The sequence below is a fragment of the Manis javanica genome, chromosome 2 (assembly GCF_040802235.1).
Source record: "Manis javanica isolate MJ-LG chromosome 2, MJ_LKY, whole genome shotgun sequence".
NCBI lineage: Eukaryota > Metazoa > Chordata > Mammalia > Pholidota > Manidae > Manis > Manis javanica.
Genome location: NC_133157.1, coordinates 118,625,622 through 118,641,444, shown reverse-complemented (window position 1 = coordinate 118,641,444; position 15,823 = coordinate 118,625,622). Strand labels below are relative to the sequence as shown.

At 36.6% G+C, this 15,823-nt stretch overlaps 1 protein-coding gene across 11 annotated transcripts in view; it reads right to left on the bottom strand.

Moving 5' to 3' along the window:
* LOC118970050 (myosin-IIIa-like) overlaps positions 1–15,823 on the bottom strand; it is a 220,068-nt gene that overhangs the window by 114,481 nt on the left and 89,764 nt on the right. For 10 of the 11 annotated variants that reach the window (XR_012128036.1, XR_012128035.1, XR_012128034.1 and 7 more), the window contains 5 exons: positions 14,052–14,151; positions 12,383–12,499; positions 11,137–11,241; positions 10,949–11,032; positions 1,866–2,068 (listed from right to left, as the gene is read on the bottom strand). Coding sequence is in view for 8 of the 11 variants with exons in the window: in XM_073229232.1 (XP_073085333.1) it covers positions 1,866–2,068; positions 10,949–11,032; positions 11,137–11,241; positions 12,383–12,499; positions 14,052–14,151 (609 nt within the window). In the remaining 3 variants the exon portion in view is untranslated. The remainder of the gene's footprint in view (positions 1–1,865; positions 2,069–10,948; positions 11,033–11,136; positions 11,242–12,382; positions 12,500–14,051; positions 14,152–15,823) is intronic. The other variant, XM_073229233.1, reaches the window with a different exon arrangement.

Sequence of the window (15,823 nt, the reverse complement as noted above, 5' to 3'; positions counted from 1 at the left end):
CCGTCCTCCAAGACATGCAGTCTCCTCAGTCCCTCCCCTTTGCTACCCACCTGCTCACACTCAGCAGATAAACTCATTGCCTACTTTCCTGAGAGGCTAGGAGCTAAGAAGGGATCAGCAGGCTTTGTATCAAATGGCTCTCAGGAGACTGTGAGCTGCTTCATCACAGGAACCCTCTTATTCAACTTTCCATCTCCCGTGTCTACTATGGTTCCGGATGCAGAGTAGACATTCAACAAATATTCACCAAATAGATGAATGGATGAATGAATGGTGGACTTCAGAGTCAGATAGAGACTGGGATTCAAACCCCAACTCAACCAGTCATTAACTTTTTGACATTAGGCAACTCACAACAGTTCTCCTAATTTCAATTCCTCATGTATGAACTAGACAATGATATCCTGTCATAGCACTGAACTAAAAGATAATGGAAATGAAGTGCTTAGCAGAGTGCCTGAGAGTAATTCCCCAACGAATAGCATTTTCCCATCCTCCACAGTGGAGGGCCCCATACCTGCCATCCTGTTGCTGTCTCCTATTGTATCTGGTTGCAAAAGCACTGCCATGCGTGCCCACTAAGTTTTGGGCACTGGGAACACATAATAGCAGTTACTGTTTACTGCATAGTCAGTGTCCCATGTACTGTGCTAGACGTTATTTTTAATTTTCACACAACTGTCAAACTTCTATTGCTAATATTGGCCTAGACTTACGGGGTTCTTTCATTGTGCTGAACACAGGCATTATCTTAATCAATAGGTCGGGACTTTTGCTATACCCATTTTAAAGATGAAAAACTGAGGTGCAAAAGTTGAGTATTACAAATCAAATACAGTAAGTTGTGAGGCCAAGTACCTAGAAGGGCTTTGAAGTTTAAACATCTCACCCAAAGTGAGCCACAATGCAAAACCACATTTGTCTCAAGATCCTTCCTTACACATTTTGAACGGAAATCAGAGGAAAATTTTCCACACTGAGGGCTGAGCTCAGGAGCAGGACCCTAGGCAACTTATATCCACAATTTACTCCTAAATTGAATAGGAGCAAATTCGAAGGAGCTTATATTAAATAAAAATGCACCAATACAAAACAAGAGCTTGTGTCCTCATGAATTTAACATATGACGTATTATTACAATAATGGAGATGTGTTTATCATAAAACCAACATAGGAAAAATGGAAGACTCTAATGTGCCACACTTTAAATATATATATATAAAACCAAATACAGTGTTGTGAGTATAGCTTCCTCATAAAAGTTAACAAAGATGTTTTGGAATCATTAGGACAGGAGAGAGATTTTGTCATTTAGACGCAAACCACCCCAAGGAACTCATGCAACCTAATACCAAACCATCAGGTGGCTTAAATCAGCTGGCAGTAAAAAGGGGAACACAATAAAGCCCATTCCTGAATCTTTTATTTGGTCTCTTATGTATATTAATACAAAGATCTATTTATTTATATCTATATATATATATATAGATATATAGATATATATAGATATAGATATATATCACCATTTAAAAGAAAAAAAAAGACTTATTTCTAATTAAGCTTACCATTATTTTGGGTACAGAAATAATTTTTCTCCTACTGCAGAAATTATTCTAATTTACCTTCTAGTATCTATGATGAGCATAGGTTTTCTGATATCACGTAAGGTTATTAATTAATCCTCTGGATGTAACATATGTGAGGGATCTCTTTGTTTCTAACAGAAAGTGCCTGCCTTGCACATAGTAGAGGATCAATAAAATTTTCTTGAATTTTGTTGGATATGTGAGACATTTTACTATTAAAATGAAAGCATTATCTTTGCCTGTTCCCCCCAAAATAGGAAATATCTCACATGAACTTACAGGGCTTGGTGGATAACTCGGGATTTCTCCAGAAGGTATTCAGAAATCTGTGCTCCCACTACAGCTCCAGAAGAGGTAAATTTCATTTCTAAGTATTTTCCAAATCGGCTGGAATTGTCATTTATAATAGTGCAGGCATTGCCAAAGGCTTCCACCAAGTTGTTCACTTGTAATATCTTCTCTTGCAGGGATCTGTTATTAGCCTTGAGAAAATGTCACGATATTTTTTTAAATGTAAAGAATTAATTTGGTATATAATAAAACATTTCTTCTTTGATAAGTACTTAATGTAGATATAAACAAACAAGACCATCTTCTTGGCATACTGCCAGATGTTTCAACCTGGCCTCTTTTCCCCTGCCAGGTATGCATTCACCTACTTGCTTTCTTAGAGGAGTGGAGAATGTTTCATACATTTTCTACGGAAATAGAGTTCTGCTCAGTGCCTGATTTACAAACACAACTGGATAAGCAGTCTGTGCATACTGGGATGTACCTCTCATTTTGTTGTTCTTCCTCTATCTGCCTGGGCCCCCTTTCAAATGCTCCCCAAAGCCAGGACTATTTCCCTTGCTCCCATGGACGCTGCTAAGCCTGCAACTAAGGGAGTGAAGATTGTGAATTCAGAAGCAGAGAAAATGGGAGTATTGTGAAAACAAGAGAACAGCTTAGAAGTGTGGACAAGAGGAGTGGGACCCCAGTCAAGGCCAGCGGGCCTACTTGCCTGTCCCTCTAAATTCTCCCACCTCATCTCATATTCTCCTACCCTCAAACAAGTGTCATATATGTTTTACCACTTTACTTGACATTCTCCTGAGTATAAATTTATCTGGGTCAAAGACCAATTTCTTTTAGAAAGAACCCTTCTCTGAGAGGTTTAAGTTAGTATCAGTCATTCACATCTTGGTAGAAATTGGACCAAGTGTATCAGGTTCAGTGTAATCGCTTGCTGAGATCAGCTGTGTTACAGGTGCAGCTAAACGCTAAGTAAGGAAGAGGAGCAGTAGGTGTTGCAAGAACATAGGCTACATTAGAATGTAGCGGGCTGGAGGGAGCATTCACAGGGACATTCTGAGGGCATATAAGGACTTTACAGATCTTCTAAAACAGGCAATAAGAGTTGAGAGAAGAGAGTAATGAGAATTGGGACAAACTTGACTCTTAAATGTTGTTCAGGGCTGGCATTTCAAACCCGTGAAAAAGTTGAGAAAGCATCATCCACCTACATGAAACTGCACTTCCCTGCTGAAGTAAGGTTTGGAGGACTGCATATTACAAATGTACAATTCAATCCACCAAACATCCCATTGTTGTACCTGGTAAATCTTTATCAAGAAGGTAAATAAAAGATACAATGAGATCATCTGATAAGTATAGTATTTGCATATATGTGTTTCACCATCCCCAATTAATATTAAATCACATTTTCAGATCTAGAACAAGATAGATTAAATAAACAAGTTTGTTGACATTTACAAAATAACATTCATGTACAAGTTAATCCATTATTAATGAGAACCTCTATTGGCCCACAAATCCAGAAAGAACAGCAAAGGCCTTTGCAGAAGGCCCTTGAGTAAATTAATTCAGATGTTCAACTCTTCTATGCCAGGGTAGTATGCTGTGCCTTACTACCCTCTCCCTCTAAAATTATATCTCATTTCACTTATTTAAAACCTTTAGAATGATGCTTATTCTAGAAGTAAGGAGAGGGGAAGTTGATAGGTGTGGGGATGGGAAAGAGACTGAGATGACAGCCCTGACATAGCACTAGCTTCCTGGTCTTTACTGGCTCTTCCAGTCCTGAAGGGTCACAGGTCTGTTCAGTAGAGGTCATATTAATCCACTGAGCAAAGCATATTTCTGTTCCACACCAACACATATGACTGACAAGATCAAAACCAGTTAGTTGATTTTTAATAGGAACATGGACTTCTTTCAACTCATTATTCAAAAAATGAATTAGATTCAACTGATCAGTTGTTTTGACACTATGAAGTCTTATCCTTTCATAGGGAAATTAGGTCTGGCCTTGTACCCACAGTACTTTGTAACACAGGTTCCTATAATTATAGTGATGGCAAAATTTTTGACATGACTCTAATTGTAGCTATGTAGATCAGAATAAAAATTTTCACTTGGATAAGCTATGCACAATGATTTTCTTTTTTAGCCATTAGACCAATAAGAACACATAATTCTTGACTTACCTCATTTCAAGGACTCTACCTAGAAAATCAAACCAAGTCTCTAACATCAACTTCCCTTTTTTTGAAAATTAATATATAATTTACATACAGTAAATCATGCTTCATAGGTACAGTTGTGAAAGTTTTTAGACATATAGCCATACAACCCCCACTACAGTCAATACATTGAACAATTCCATTACCTCCCAAAACTGTATTAATACCCTTAGTAGTTAACCCTTCCCTTCATCTCCAGCCTGTGATAAACACAGATTTGTTTCTCCCATACAATTTTAAATTTGCAATTGAATCATACACAGTGCAGTCTTCTGAATCTGGCTTCTTTGACTTAGCATAATGCATCTGAGGCTTATCCAAATATCTAATGAAATTCATTATTTCTCTCAGTGTTCATTCCTTTTTACTGCTGAGGAATATTCCCTTGTACAGATGTACCACCGTCTGCTTATCCGTTACCTAATTTGGCTGCTTCCACTTCTTGGAGACTATGAATAAAGCCACTATACATATTTGTTTGGAGTTTTTTGTATGAACATGGGTTTTCATGTCATTTGGAACAATACCTCAGAATAGGATTGCTGGGTTGTTTGGTAAATACAGTTTAACTTCATAAGAAACTTCCAAACTGCTTTCCAAAGTGACTGTACCATTTTGCATTCTCACCAGCAATATATGAGAGTTCCAGTTGCTCCATATTCTTGGCAACACTTGCTATTGTCAGATTAAAAAAATTTGTTTAGCCATTTAATAGGTGTGTAATGGTGTCTCATCATGGTTTTGATTTGCATTTCTCTAATGACTGCCAATGTTGTACATCTTTTCATTCATTTATTTGGCATCTACATATCATCTTTGGTGAAGTGATTGTTCAAATATTTTGTTCAATTTTAATTGTTTTGATTTTTTGTTATTGTGACTTGCAAATAGTTTCTTTGAATCTGTAGATTGTGGTTTCATTTTCTTAACAGTGTAATTCAAAGAACTGAAGTTCTTAGTTTTGGTGAAATCCTATTTTTGCCGTTATGTATTATGCTGTTTCTGTTGTATCTAACAATTTTTGTAGCTTTAAATTATGTCTCAAAATCCAATAGTATTAAACATCCAACTTTGTTCTTTTTCAAAATTATTTGGCTATTATTGCTCTTTTGCTTTTCAATATAAATTTTTCTACTGATTGTCACTTTCTATTAAAAAAAAAACTGCTCAACCAGCATATGTGAAGCCAATACTAACAGAACTAAAGAGGGAAATAGACTGCAATGCATTCATTCTAGGAGACTTCAACACACCACTCATCCCAAAGGATAGATCCACCAGGCAGAAAATAAGTAAGGACACACAGGCACTGAACAACACACTAGAACAGATGGACCTAATAGACATCTATACAACTCTACATCCAAAAGCAACAGGATATACATTCTTCTCAAGTGCACATGGAACATTCTCCAGAATAGACCACATACTAGCTCACAAAAAGAGCCTCAGTAAATTCCAAAATATTGAAATTCTACCAACCAATTTTTCAGACCACAAAGGTATAAAACTAGAAATAAATTCTACAAAGAAAACAAAAAGGCTCACAAACACATGGAGGCTTAACAACATGCTACTAAATAATCAATGGATCAATGAACAAATCAAAATAGAGATCAAGGAATATATAGAAACAAATGAAAACAACAACACTAAGCCCCAACTTATGTGGGACGCAGCGAAAGCAGTCTTAAGAGGAAAGTATATAGCAAGCCAGGCACACTTGAAGAAGGAAGAACAATCCCAAATGAATAGTCTAACATCACAATTATCAAAACTGGAAAAAGAAGAACAAATGAGGCCTAAAGTCAGCAGAAGGAGGGACATAAAAAAGATCAGAGAAGAAATAAACAAAATTAAGAATAAAACAATAGCAAAAATCAACGAAACCAAGAGCTGGTTCTTTGAGAGAATAAACAAAATAGATAAGCCTCTAGCCCAACTTATTAAGAGAAAAAGAGAATCAACACAAATCAACATAATCAGAAATGAGAATGGAAAAATCACGACAGACTCCACAGAAATACAAAGAATTATTAAAGACTGCTATGAAAACCTATATGCCAACAAGCTGGAAAACCTAGAAGAAATGGACAACTTCCTAGAAAAATACAACCTCCCAAGACTGACCAAGGAAGAAACACAAAAGTTAAACAAACCAATTACGAGCAAAGAAATTGAAACAGTAATCAAAAAACTACCCAAGAACAAAACTCCGGGGCCGGACGGATTTACCTTGGAATTTTATCAGACACACAGACAAGACATAATACCCATTCTCCTTAAAGTGTTCCAAAAAATACAAGAAGAGGGAATACTCCCAAACTCATTCTATGAAGCCAACATCACCCTAATACCAAAACCAGGCAAAGACCCCGCCAAAAAAGAAAATTACAGACCAATATCCCTGATGAATGTAGATGCAAAAATACTCAATAAAATATTAGCAAACAGAATTCAACAGTGTATCAAAAGGATCATACACCATGACCAAGTGGAATTCATCCCAGGGATGCAAAGATGGTACAACATTCGAAAATCCATCAACATTATCCACCACATCAACAAAAAGAAAGACAAAAACCACATGATCATCTCCATAGATGCTGAAAAAGCATTCGACAAAATTCAACATCCATTCATCATAAAAACTCTCAGCAAAATGGGAATAGAGGGCAAGTACCTCAACATAATAAAGGCCATAGATGATAAACCCACAGCCAGCATTATACTGAACAGCGAGAAGCTGAAAGCATTTCCTCTGAGATCGGGAACCAGACAGGGATGCCCACTCTCCCCACTGTTATTTAACATAGTACTGGAGGTCCTAGCCATGGCAATCAGACAAAACAAAGAAATACAAGGAATCCAGATTGGTAAAGAAGAAGTTAAACTGTCACTATTTGCAGATGATATGATACTGTATATAAAAAACCCTAAAGACTCCACTCAAAAACTACTAGAACTGATATCGGAGCACAGCAAAGTTGCAGGATACAAAATTAACAAACAGAAATCTGTGGTTTTCCTATACACTAACAATGAACCAACAGAAAGAGAAATCAGGAAAACAACTCCATTCACAATTGCATCAAAAAGAATAAAATACCTAGGAATAAACCTAACCAAAGAAGTGAAAGACTTACACTCTGAAAACTACAAGTCACTCTTAAGAGAAATTAAAGGGGACACTAACAAATGGAAACTCATCCCATGCTCATGGCTAGCAAGAATTAATATCGTCAAAATGGCCATCCTGCCCAAAGCAATATACAGATTTGATGCAATCCCTCTCAAATTACCAGCAACATTCTTCAATGAATTGGAACAAATAATTCAAAAATTCATATGGAAACACCAAAGACCCTGAATAGCCAAAGCAATCCTGAAAAAGAAGAATAAAGTAGGGGGGATCTCACTCCCCAACTTCAAGCTCTACTATAAAGCCATAGTAATCAAGACAATTTGGTACTGGCACAAGAACAGAGCCACAGACCAGTGGAACAGATTAGAGACTCCAGACATTAACCCAAACAAATATGGTTAATTAATATTTGATAAAGGAGCCATGGACATACAATGGCAAAATGACAGTCTCTTCAACAGATGGTGTTGGCAAAACTGGACAGCTACATGTAGGAGAATGAAACTGGACCATTGTCTAACCCCATATACAAAGGTAAACTCAAAATGGATCAAAGACCTGAATGTAAGTCATGAAACCATTAAACTCTTGGAAAAAAACATAGGCAAAAACCTCTTAGACATAAACATGAGTGACCTCTTCTTGAACATATCTCCCCGGGCAAGGAAAACAACAGCAAAAATGAGCAAGTGGGACTACATTAAGCTGAAAAGCTTCTGTACAGCGAAAGACACCATCAATAGAACAAAAAGGAACCCTACAGTATGGGAGAATATATTTGAAAATGACAGATCCGATAAAGGCTTGACGTCCAGAGTATATAAAGAGCTCACACGCCTCAACAAACAAAAAACAAATAACCCAATTAAAAAATGGGCAGAGGAACTGAACAGACAGTTCTCTAAAAAAGAAATACAGATGGCCAAGAGACACATGAAAAGATGCTCCACATCACTAATTATCAGAGAAATGCAAATTAAAACTACAATGAGGTATCACCTCACACCAGTAAGGATAGCTGCCATGCAAAAGACAAACAACAACAAATGTTGGCGAGGCTGTGGAGAAAGGGGAACCCTCCTACACTGCTGGTGGGAATGTAAATTAGTTCAACCACTGTGGAAAGCAGTTTGGAGGTTCATCAAAATGCTCAAAACAGACTTACCATTTGACCCAGGTATTCCACTCCTAGGAATTTACCCTAAGAACACAGCAATCAAGTTTGAGAAAGACAGATGCACCCCTATGTTTATCACAGCACTATTTACAATAGCCAAGAATTGGAAGCAACCTAAATGGGCATCGGTAGATGAATGGATAAAGAAGATATGGTACATATACACAATGGAATACTACTCAGCCATAAGAAGTGGAAAAATCCAACCATTTGCAGCAACATGGATGGAGCTGGAGAGTATTATGCTCCGTGAAATAAGTCAAGCGGAGAAAGAGAAATAGCAAATGATTTCACTCATCTGAGGAGTATAAGAACAAAGGAAAAACTGAAGGAACAAAACAGCAGCAGAATTACAGAACCCAAAAATGGACTAACAGAAGATCAAGGCCTAGCTTGGATACCCAGAAAATGAACTAAGATACGATATGAGGAGGAGCTTCTGGCATCAGCACTCTCTGGAGGACTCGTGCCGGGGGATGATCATCAAAAAGCCTCCACAGGGATCCGGGCGATGCTGCGGTTGTGGCTGCGTCCACCCCACCATTTCCTGGACTTGCCATTGGAATGAGGAGGGAGATGTCTAGGCTGGCATGTGCATACAGTGAGACAACGAATTTGACCGGATCTGTACTATTGGAACTCAACCAGGAGTTGGGAGGGGTGCAAGGTGTAGCACTCCAAAATCTTATGACTATAGACTATCTACGGTTAAAAGGACATATGGGAGGTGAACAGAACCCAGAAATGGGCTGCTTTAATTTGTCTGATTTCTCTCAGACTGTTCAAGTACAGTTGGACAATATCCATCATATCATAGACAGATTTTCACAAATGCCTAGGGTGCCTAAATGGTTTTCTTGGCTTCACTGGAGATGGATGGTAATTATAGATTTGCTTTGTTTATGTCACCGTATTCCTATTATGTTAATATGTGTGTACAAATTAGTTAGTAGTTTAAAACCTATACATACTTAAGGTACTCTACAAGAAGATATGTCAAAGAAATAATCAATCCTCCCATGTTTTCTTCCATATGCTACCTCTATAGCTTTTCTTCTTCCTTCCTAATTACAACCCTTAAATAGAATTCGTGCCTCATATCAAAGTTACCAAGTATCATAATTCCTCCAGGTGGTAAAGATACCTCGAGACAAGTGCTGGGCATAGAAGCCACAGGGCATAAATCTGCAAAGAAGTAAAAAGCTAACCTTTTCAAACAATATGGCTTCTCTCACTTACCAACTTTACATTTCCCTGTATGGCCCCAGAAGATGACTGGTTAGCCAGAGACGGGTAAGATTCCTCAAGGGAGGAACAACCTAAGACAGGCACAGTTGCAGGGGGGCCATCAGGTGAGAAATTGGGGATCAACAGAGGTGAGGCTCAGAACCTCATCCCCCCTGCTTTGAGAGAAATCTTCTGCATCCGTGGATGGTTTATTGCCCTTGTCTAGCTTGGATTAACACATAGTCTACAGGCACACACCTGATCATCTACAATTGCTCTCCTACAACACTAAACTATGTTTTCTACCTTTATCTTGCATCTACCTACCACTTCAGCATTTTATTAAAAATAATAATAATAATAATAATAAAGGGAGAAATGTGGGATCAACATATAAATCAAGTATAAAAATCAAATGAATATTCATATTTGACCTGATTGTTTATAGTTCATAATGCGTGATCAAAACTGAAAGTTTCTGTGATGAATGCCCTTGTACTGTTCACCATGTAAGAATTTATTCACTATGTAAGAATTCGTTCACCATGTAAGAACTTGTTCGTTATGCTTCAGAAGATTGGAGACTGACGAGAGTTAGGCTTGAGATGGATTAATGATTGTACATTGAGCATTGACCCCCCTATACTGAATTTTATTGTTGTTAACAACCATTTGATCAATAAATATGAGAGATGCCCTCTCAAAAAAAAAAAAAGTTACATTACCTTAAAAAAAAAATACTGCTCAGATTTGTATTGTTAACTGCACTGATTGTACAGGTCAGTTTGTGGAGAACTGACATATTAATTAATATATGAGTCTTTAAACAATGAACATGATGTATCTTTCCATTTCTTAGGTCCTTTTTTATTTCTTTTATCAACTTTTTCTACTTTTCAGCATAGACATCTTGCACAGTTTGTAAGATTTAGGTTTAAACAGTTCTTTTATATAGGTAAATACAATTGATTTCCATATATTAACTCCTTTTTAACCTGTTGGCAAAAAGAGGTGAGAAAATAAAGTATTCAGTGAATGTATTGAGGCTAAAAAGAGAGAAAATCATATTTATAAAGCCTTACCACTCACTGAGAATGAGAAATGTTAGAATATCCTCAAAATAGGCCACATAATTTTTATATTGTTTGTTATATTTTTAACTCACAAGGATAACAAGTGTGTTTTATAGTTTCTGTGCATTATTAAATGTGGGAATTAGTGAACATTGATTTAATCAGGCTATGAAACATAACAAATAGATCCACTGGAATGGAGAAAAAAGGTGTACCTTTCCAAGCACCGTCAGCTGCTGAACTAAAAGATGAGCACTTTCAGTCTTCCCGGCACCACTTTCTCCAGAAATAACAATGCACTGCACGGTGAGACGGGAACCATAAGAAGACTTTATTGACATAATTCAGCTTACACACAAAAACTAAGAGGGGAATATTTCTAAAAATGTGAGACTCTCCTTACCTGATCTGAATTGTAGGTTACCATTGACTGGTATCCCAAGTCAGCCACTGCAAATATGTGAGGAGGATTGGCAGTTCTCTTTGCTCCAGTATATAGCTTGGAATGCTAAAAGTTAAAGAGAGCACATGTTGTAGAGCTCTTGCTTTTGTTTGTGCTTAAACCCCTAGATTATTTACAGATAGACCTCCAATGTTTAAAGCAAAACAGAAAGAAAATATGGTTTCATACCACCAAAACATTACATGCATATTATATACACATACCACACACACACACACACATGCACAAATCATGTACAATTATGTAAAATAAGGCTAGACATATACAGTCTAGCAACATAATATGACATAATATGACAATATCACTTACTTAAAAGTGTATTTAAAAGAACCCTCCTTCCAGGCATCATTTTCTTGGCTCCTAAATATAATAGTGCCTGACATACGATAACTACTTTTCCCCTTCATATCATTTAACATATATTCTCTTCTTTAATTCGTCTAAGATCACACAGTTAATTGATGGCAGAATTTGCACAAAAACCCAGATCCCTCGAAATTTAGGTCAAGGTTAATAAATTGGATATTTTTTATGTTTTAAGGTGGTAGTGAATGACAGAATTATCCAGTTTCCACATTTAAAAAATAACTATTGGTACAATATTAAATAATTTTCTAGAGTACACAAATACCTAGAAAAGAAGGTGTCCAATTAAAAAATGAAAAATAGCCTAGTTTAATTCCATAATACTATTCTACATTTAAATCATTAGGGGTTGAATAATGGATAATTATATTCACAAACCACTATTTGACATTAAAAAACCATCAATATTGTAAAAGGAATTTTTAAACTCAAGTGACAAGTTTTACAGTCATTAAGTTTATACAGTTTGGTATAAACAATGTAATCATACTTTGATTCTCTCATATTTGGTTCAGAAGTAGACATTATGTATATGCTTTTTTAGGATCTGTTTATTGATATGATACATAGTATAGCCCAGCTGCCAATAACTGGAAGTAATTAGCATTCTGCCATATGCTTTTGGAAAAAGGAAGACCACAACCCACATCCAGATTGGTTTATCTTCTATTTTTTCCTGTCTCTATGTTTTAACAATATAATTTAACTCTTTACTCAAGGTATTTAAGAAAACTTCCTTTGGCATCATTTAAATTATTTTAAATATCTGAATAGTATAATCTTCAGGACAAAATAAGAGAATGCAAGTCACATCACATACCTCTGTGGAATAAAGACCCAGATTCTGAAAAGGGTTAAGAGCAATGAGTATATCTCCCACATAGATATAAATCTGATCTCTGGAATAACACTTCTCAAGTTGTTCTGAGACTGTATTCTATAAAAGAATAAAAATAAGGATTTTTCTTAAAAAACATTTATGGTTGATTATAATTCTAGAAAGTAAACAATAATAAAACATGTGGAATCTGTTTTAGATCAGAATAAGAAATAGACATATTGATGGTAAGAACTGGGTCAGCAACTACCTGATCAGGCACTTTCTCTTGTTTGGAGAGCCTTAGAGGGTGGTCATTGCATTTTCTAGTTTCCAAGGACACACTAGATCTGACAGGGTATACATATAATACTTTCAAGGAATTAAGTAAATGCAGAAGATGAAGTAAAGAGAAAGATCACTCAAAACGGGAAGAGAAGACAGAGTGAACATGGTTTTATTCCAAATTATGGTTATTCAGTGCTCTGTGGAATATCCTAGCCCTCAGTTTAGACACTGTCCTTTATGAGGCATAGTGAAAAGTACAGAAAAGTAGCTTTTATAGTCGATAAATCATGAGTACACAGAATCAATTTTAATAATGTCAGAAATCATTTATGGTATATGACACAAGAGAGGAGTAAAAGATCTGAGGTCAAAATACAGACGAAGAAAACACAGGTAGTAGAAACAAACCAACCCAGGATTTGATATGTAGGTCAGCAATATGATAAGCAAAGCCTGCTGTGAAATCCAAATTCACATCATCAGAAAATCGGATACATAAAGATTTATAAAAGTGTTGGCAATCTCTGACTTGGAAACACTACTTGATTACAAGATGTTTGATGTTCTCAAGAGAGATTCTTTTGAGGAAGTACTTGAGTTGTTTATGCAACCCTAAATTTACCAAATGACTACTTCTGCTCAGAAAATGTCTCTTGATTTATTACGTTTCTGAGCAAAATGCTCAGGCATGTATCAGAAGTATTAAAAAAAATCTGTTGTTCAGTCAGGATAGAGAGCCTAATCATTTACTGAAGAGGAGTTACTTATTTCTCTAATGATCTGATTGTCTGGAATAAAGGGGGATGAGAGGAAGGAATGCTCAGACTGCAATTTACTGGCTTGGATTTATAGCTTCACAAGAGATGTCTGAAATATTTCTGAGATCAGTGGGATAAGGAGTTTCAGGCAGAATTCAGTGCTCTACCAGATTAGCTCTGTGATCTCACAAGGGGGAACACTGACCATGGTGCAGCAAGCTTTCCAGGAATCTTGGGCCTCTGGACACAGCCGCTGGTTGTGAAACAGGAGAGGAAAAAGAGGGAGGATGCCACTTGGAGGTTGTAGGAGGCAGGTTATTTTTTAACTCAGTAAATCATCCCTTTGAGACTGCAAGAATTCAGGGTAAGAAGGGCCTAGGACTATGAGCAACTCGTGCTAGTGGGAACTTAAACCTTTGTAATTTGAGTATCGAAGCAAACTGACATCAAGCTGGAGAGATACGGAATTTCAAGTTATACTGAAATTGAGAGAGAGAAATCAGAGGTTAAGAGACAAAGCAAGCATGAAACTACCAGGTGCTATTAAAACCACCTCCTGCTCACATCACTTCTATAAATCACAAAAAAACTACAATGTTTAAAATTAATTAAACTGAGTTTCTTGCCTCATCTAAAACTTCTAGGATTGCTAAATCATCTACATCCTTCAAACCGGAAATCAGAGTTCTGCTGAAGTTACTTTTCTTGGTGTGAATACGTTCGTGTCTGTGGAGATACAAAAAGAAAAACCCTTTCAGATTTGAAAACTGAGTAACATTCACAGAGGAAGTAATTTTAGATATGTATGAGACTGGAAAACTTCTATGGAGCTTAGTACATTCAATGATAACAATTTACCGGGAATTAGACTAATGTATTTGATGTTTGTTTTTCCATTGAAAAAAATGTAACATGTCAAACTTCATGAATGATCAGAAAAGTTCATTATTTCAATCAAAAATTATTCTATATAGGGCATTATGATTAGCACACAATGAAGGGGGGTCAGGGGGAAGGCAGTACAGCACAGAGAAGACAAATAGTGACTCTACAGCATCTTCCTGTGTGATGGACAGTGACTGCATGGGGTGTGGGGGATCTTGATAATATGGGTGATTCTAGTAACCACAATGTTGCTCACGTTAAACCTTCATAAGATTGTGTATCAATGATGCCTTAACTTAAAAAAAAAGAACTATCCTATATATATAATTTGCTTCAAAGTTTCCTCTATTTCCTTTGTGTGACTGAACCTGTTTCAAAGTGGGGAATCCGATTAGAATTCTTTACGTTTCCAGTTTTGTCTGACATAGTAGTAGGCTATTGGTAGTCAAGGAATGGTGATTTTAAAATTATTATTCAGCAAAATTTAAAAGTAATAAACCACACTGTGCATTTTCAAATGCATAAAGAAAATTGATTTTAGGTGCTAGGAAGGTTTTGGCTTTTTTTTATATCATTAATATACAATTACTTGAACAACATTATGGTTACTAGACTCCCCCTATTATCAAGTCCCCCCGATATACCCCATTACAGTCACTGTCCATCAGTGTAGTAAGATGCTATAGAATCATTACTTATCTTCTCTGTATATACTGCCTTTCCCGTGTCCCCCCACTACATTATGTGTGCTAATCATAATGCTCCTTTTTTCCCCTTATCCCTCCCTTCCCACCCATCCTTCCCAGTCCCTTTTCCCTTTGGTAACTGTTAGTCTATTCTTGGGTTCTGTGAGTCTGCTGCTGTTTTGTTCCTTCAGTTTTTTCTTTGTTCTTATACTAGGAAGTTTATTTTCAAAGTAAAACAATTCAGCAACATTTAATAACAGCAAAAAGATCTTGATATGAAAGCTAGAGAAGTTGCTGAAATAAACACAACGGTTTGCTTCAACTTTTCTGGACATGAAAATGTCATCTATTTTATTTTGAGCAAAACTGCTTCCCGTGTTTATTTTTGGACACACTTTCATGCATTTGAATTCATCCATTTGTAAAAGGGGAAGGAATAAATAGATTATGAGGAATAATCAGAATCATACCACTCAGTAAACTTTAATGGTTCCTCATGGCTTAGAGAATTGTCACTATTGATAAACTGTCCCCAGCTCCTCCTATGCCCAGCCCCTCCTTTTGTGCACTGATTCTGTTTCCTCTCACTCAAGGACATCAGTCTCACTGGTTCCTCTCTCACTCCTACATTAGTCATTTTTTCCCTCAGCTTTACACCCATCTTAACTAACCAAACAAATAAAAACAACAGCCTTCCTTGTCTTCCAGTTTCCTCTACCTACTGTTCCATTTCCTTGTTTTGTTGCAAAAAACATCCTCACAAGAATTATCTATACTTAATCTCTTCAGTTTCTCTCCACTGAGAAAACTCATTTCAGGCAGACTGT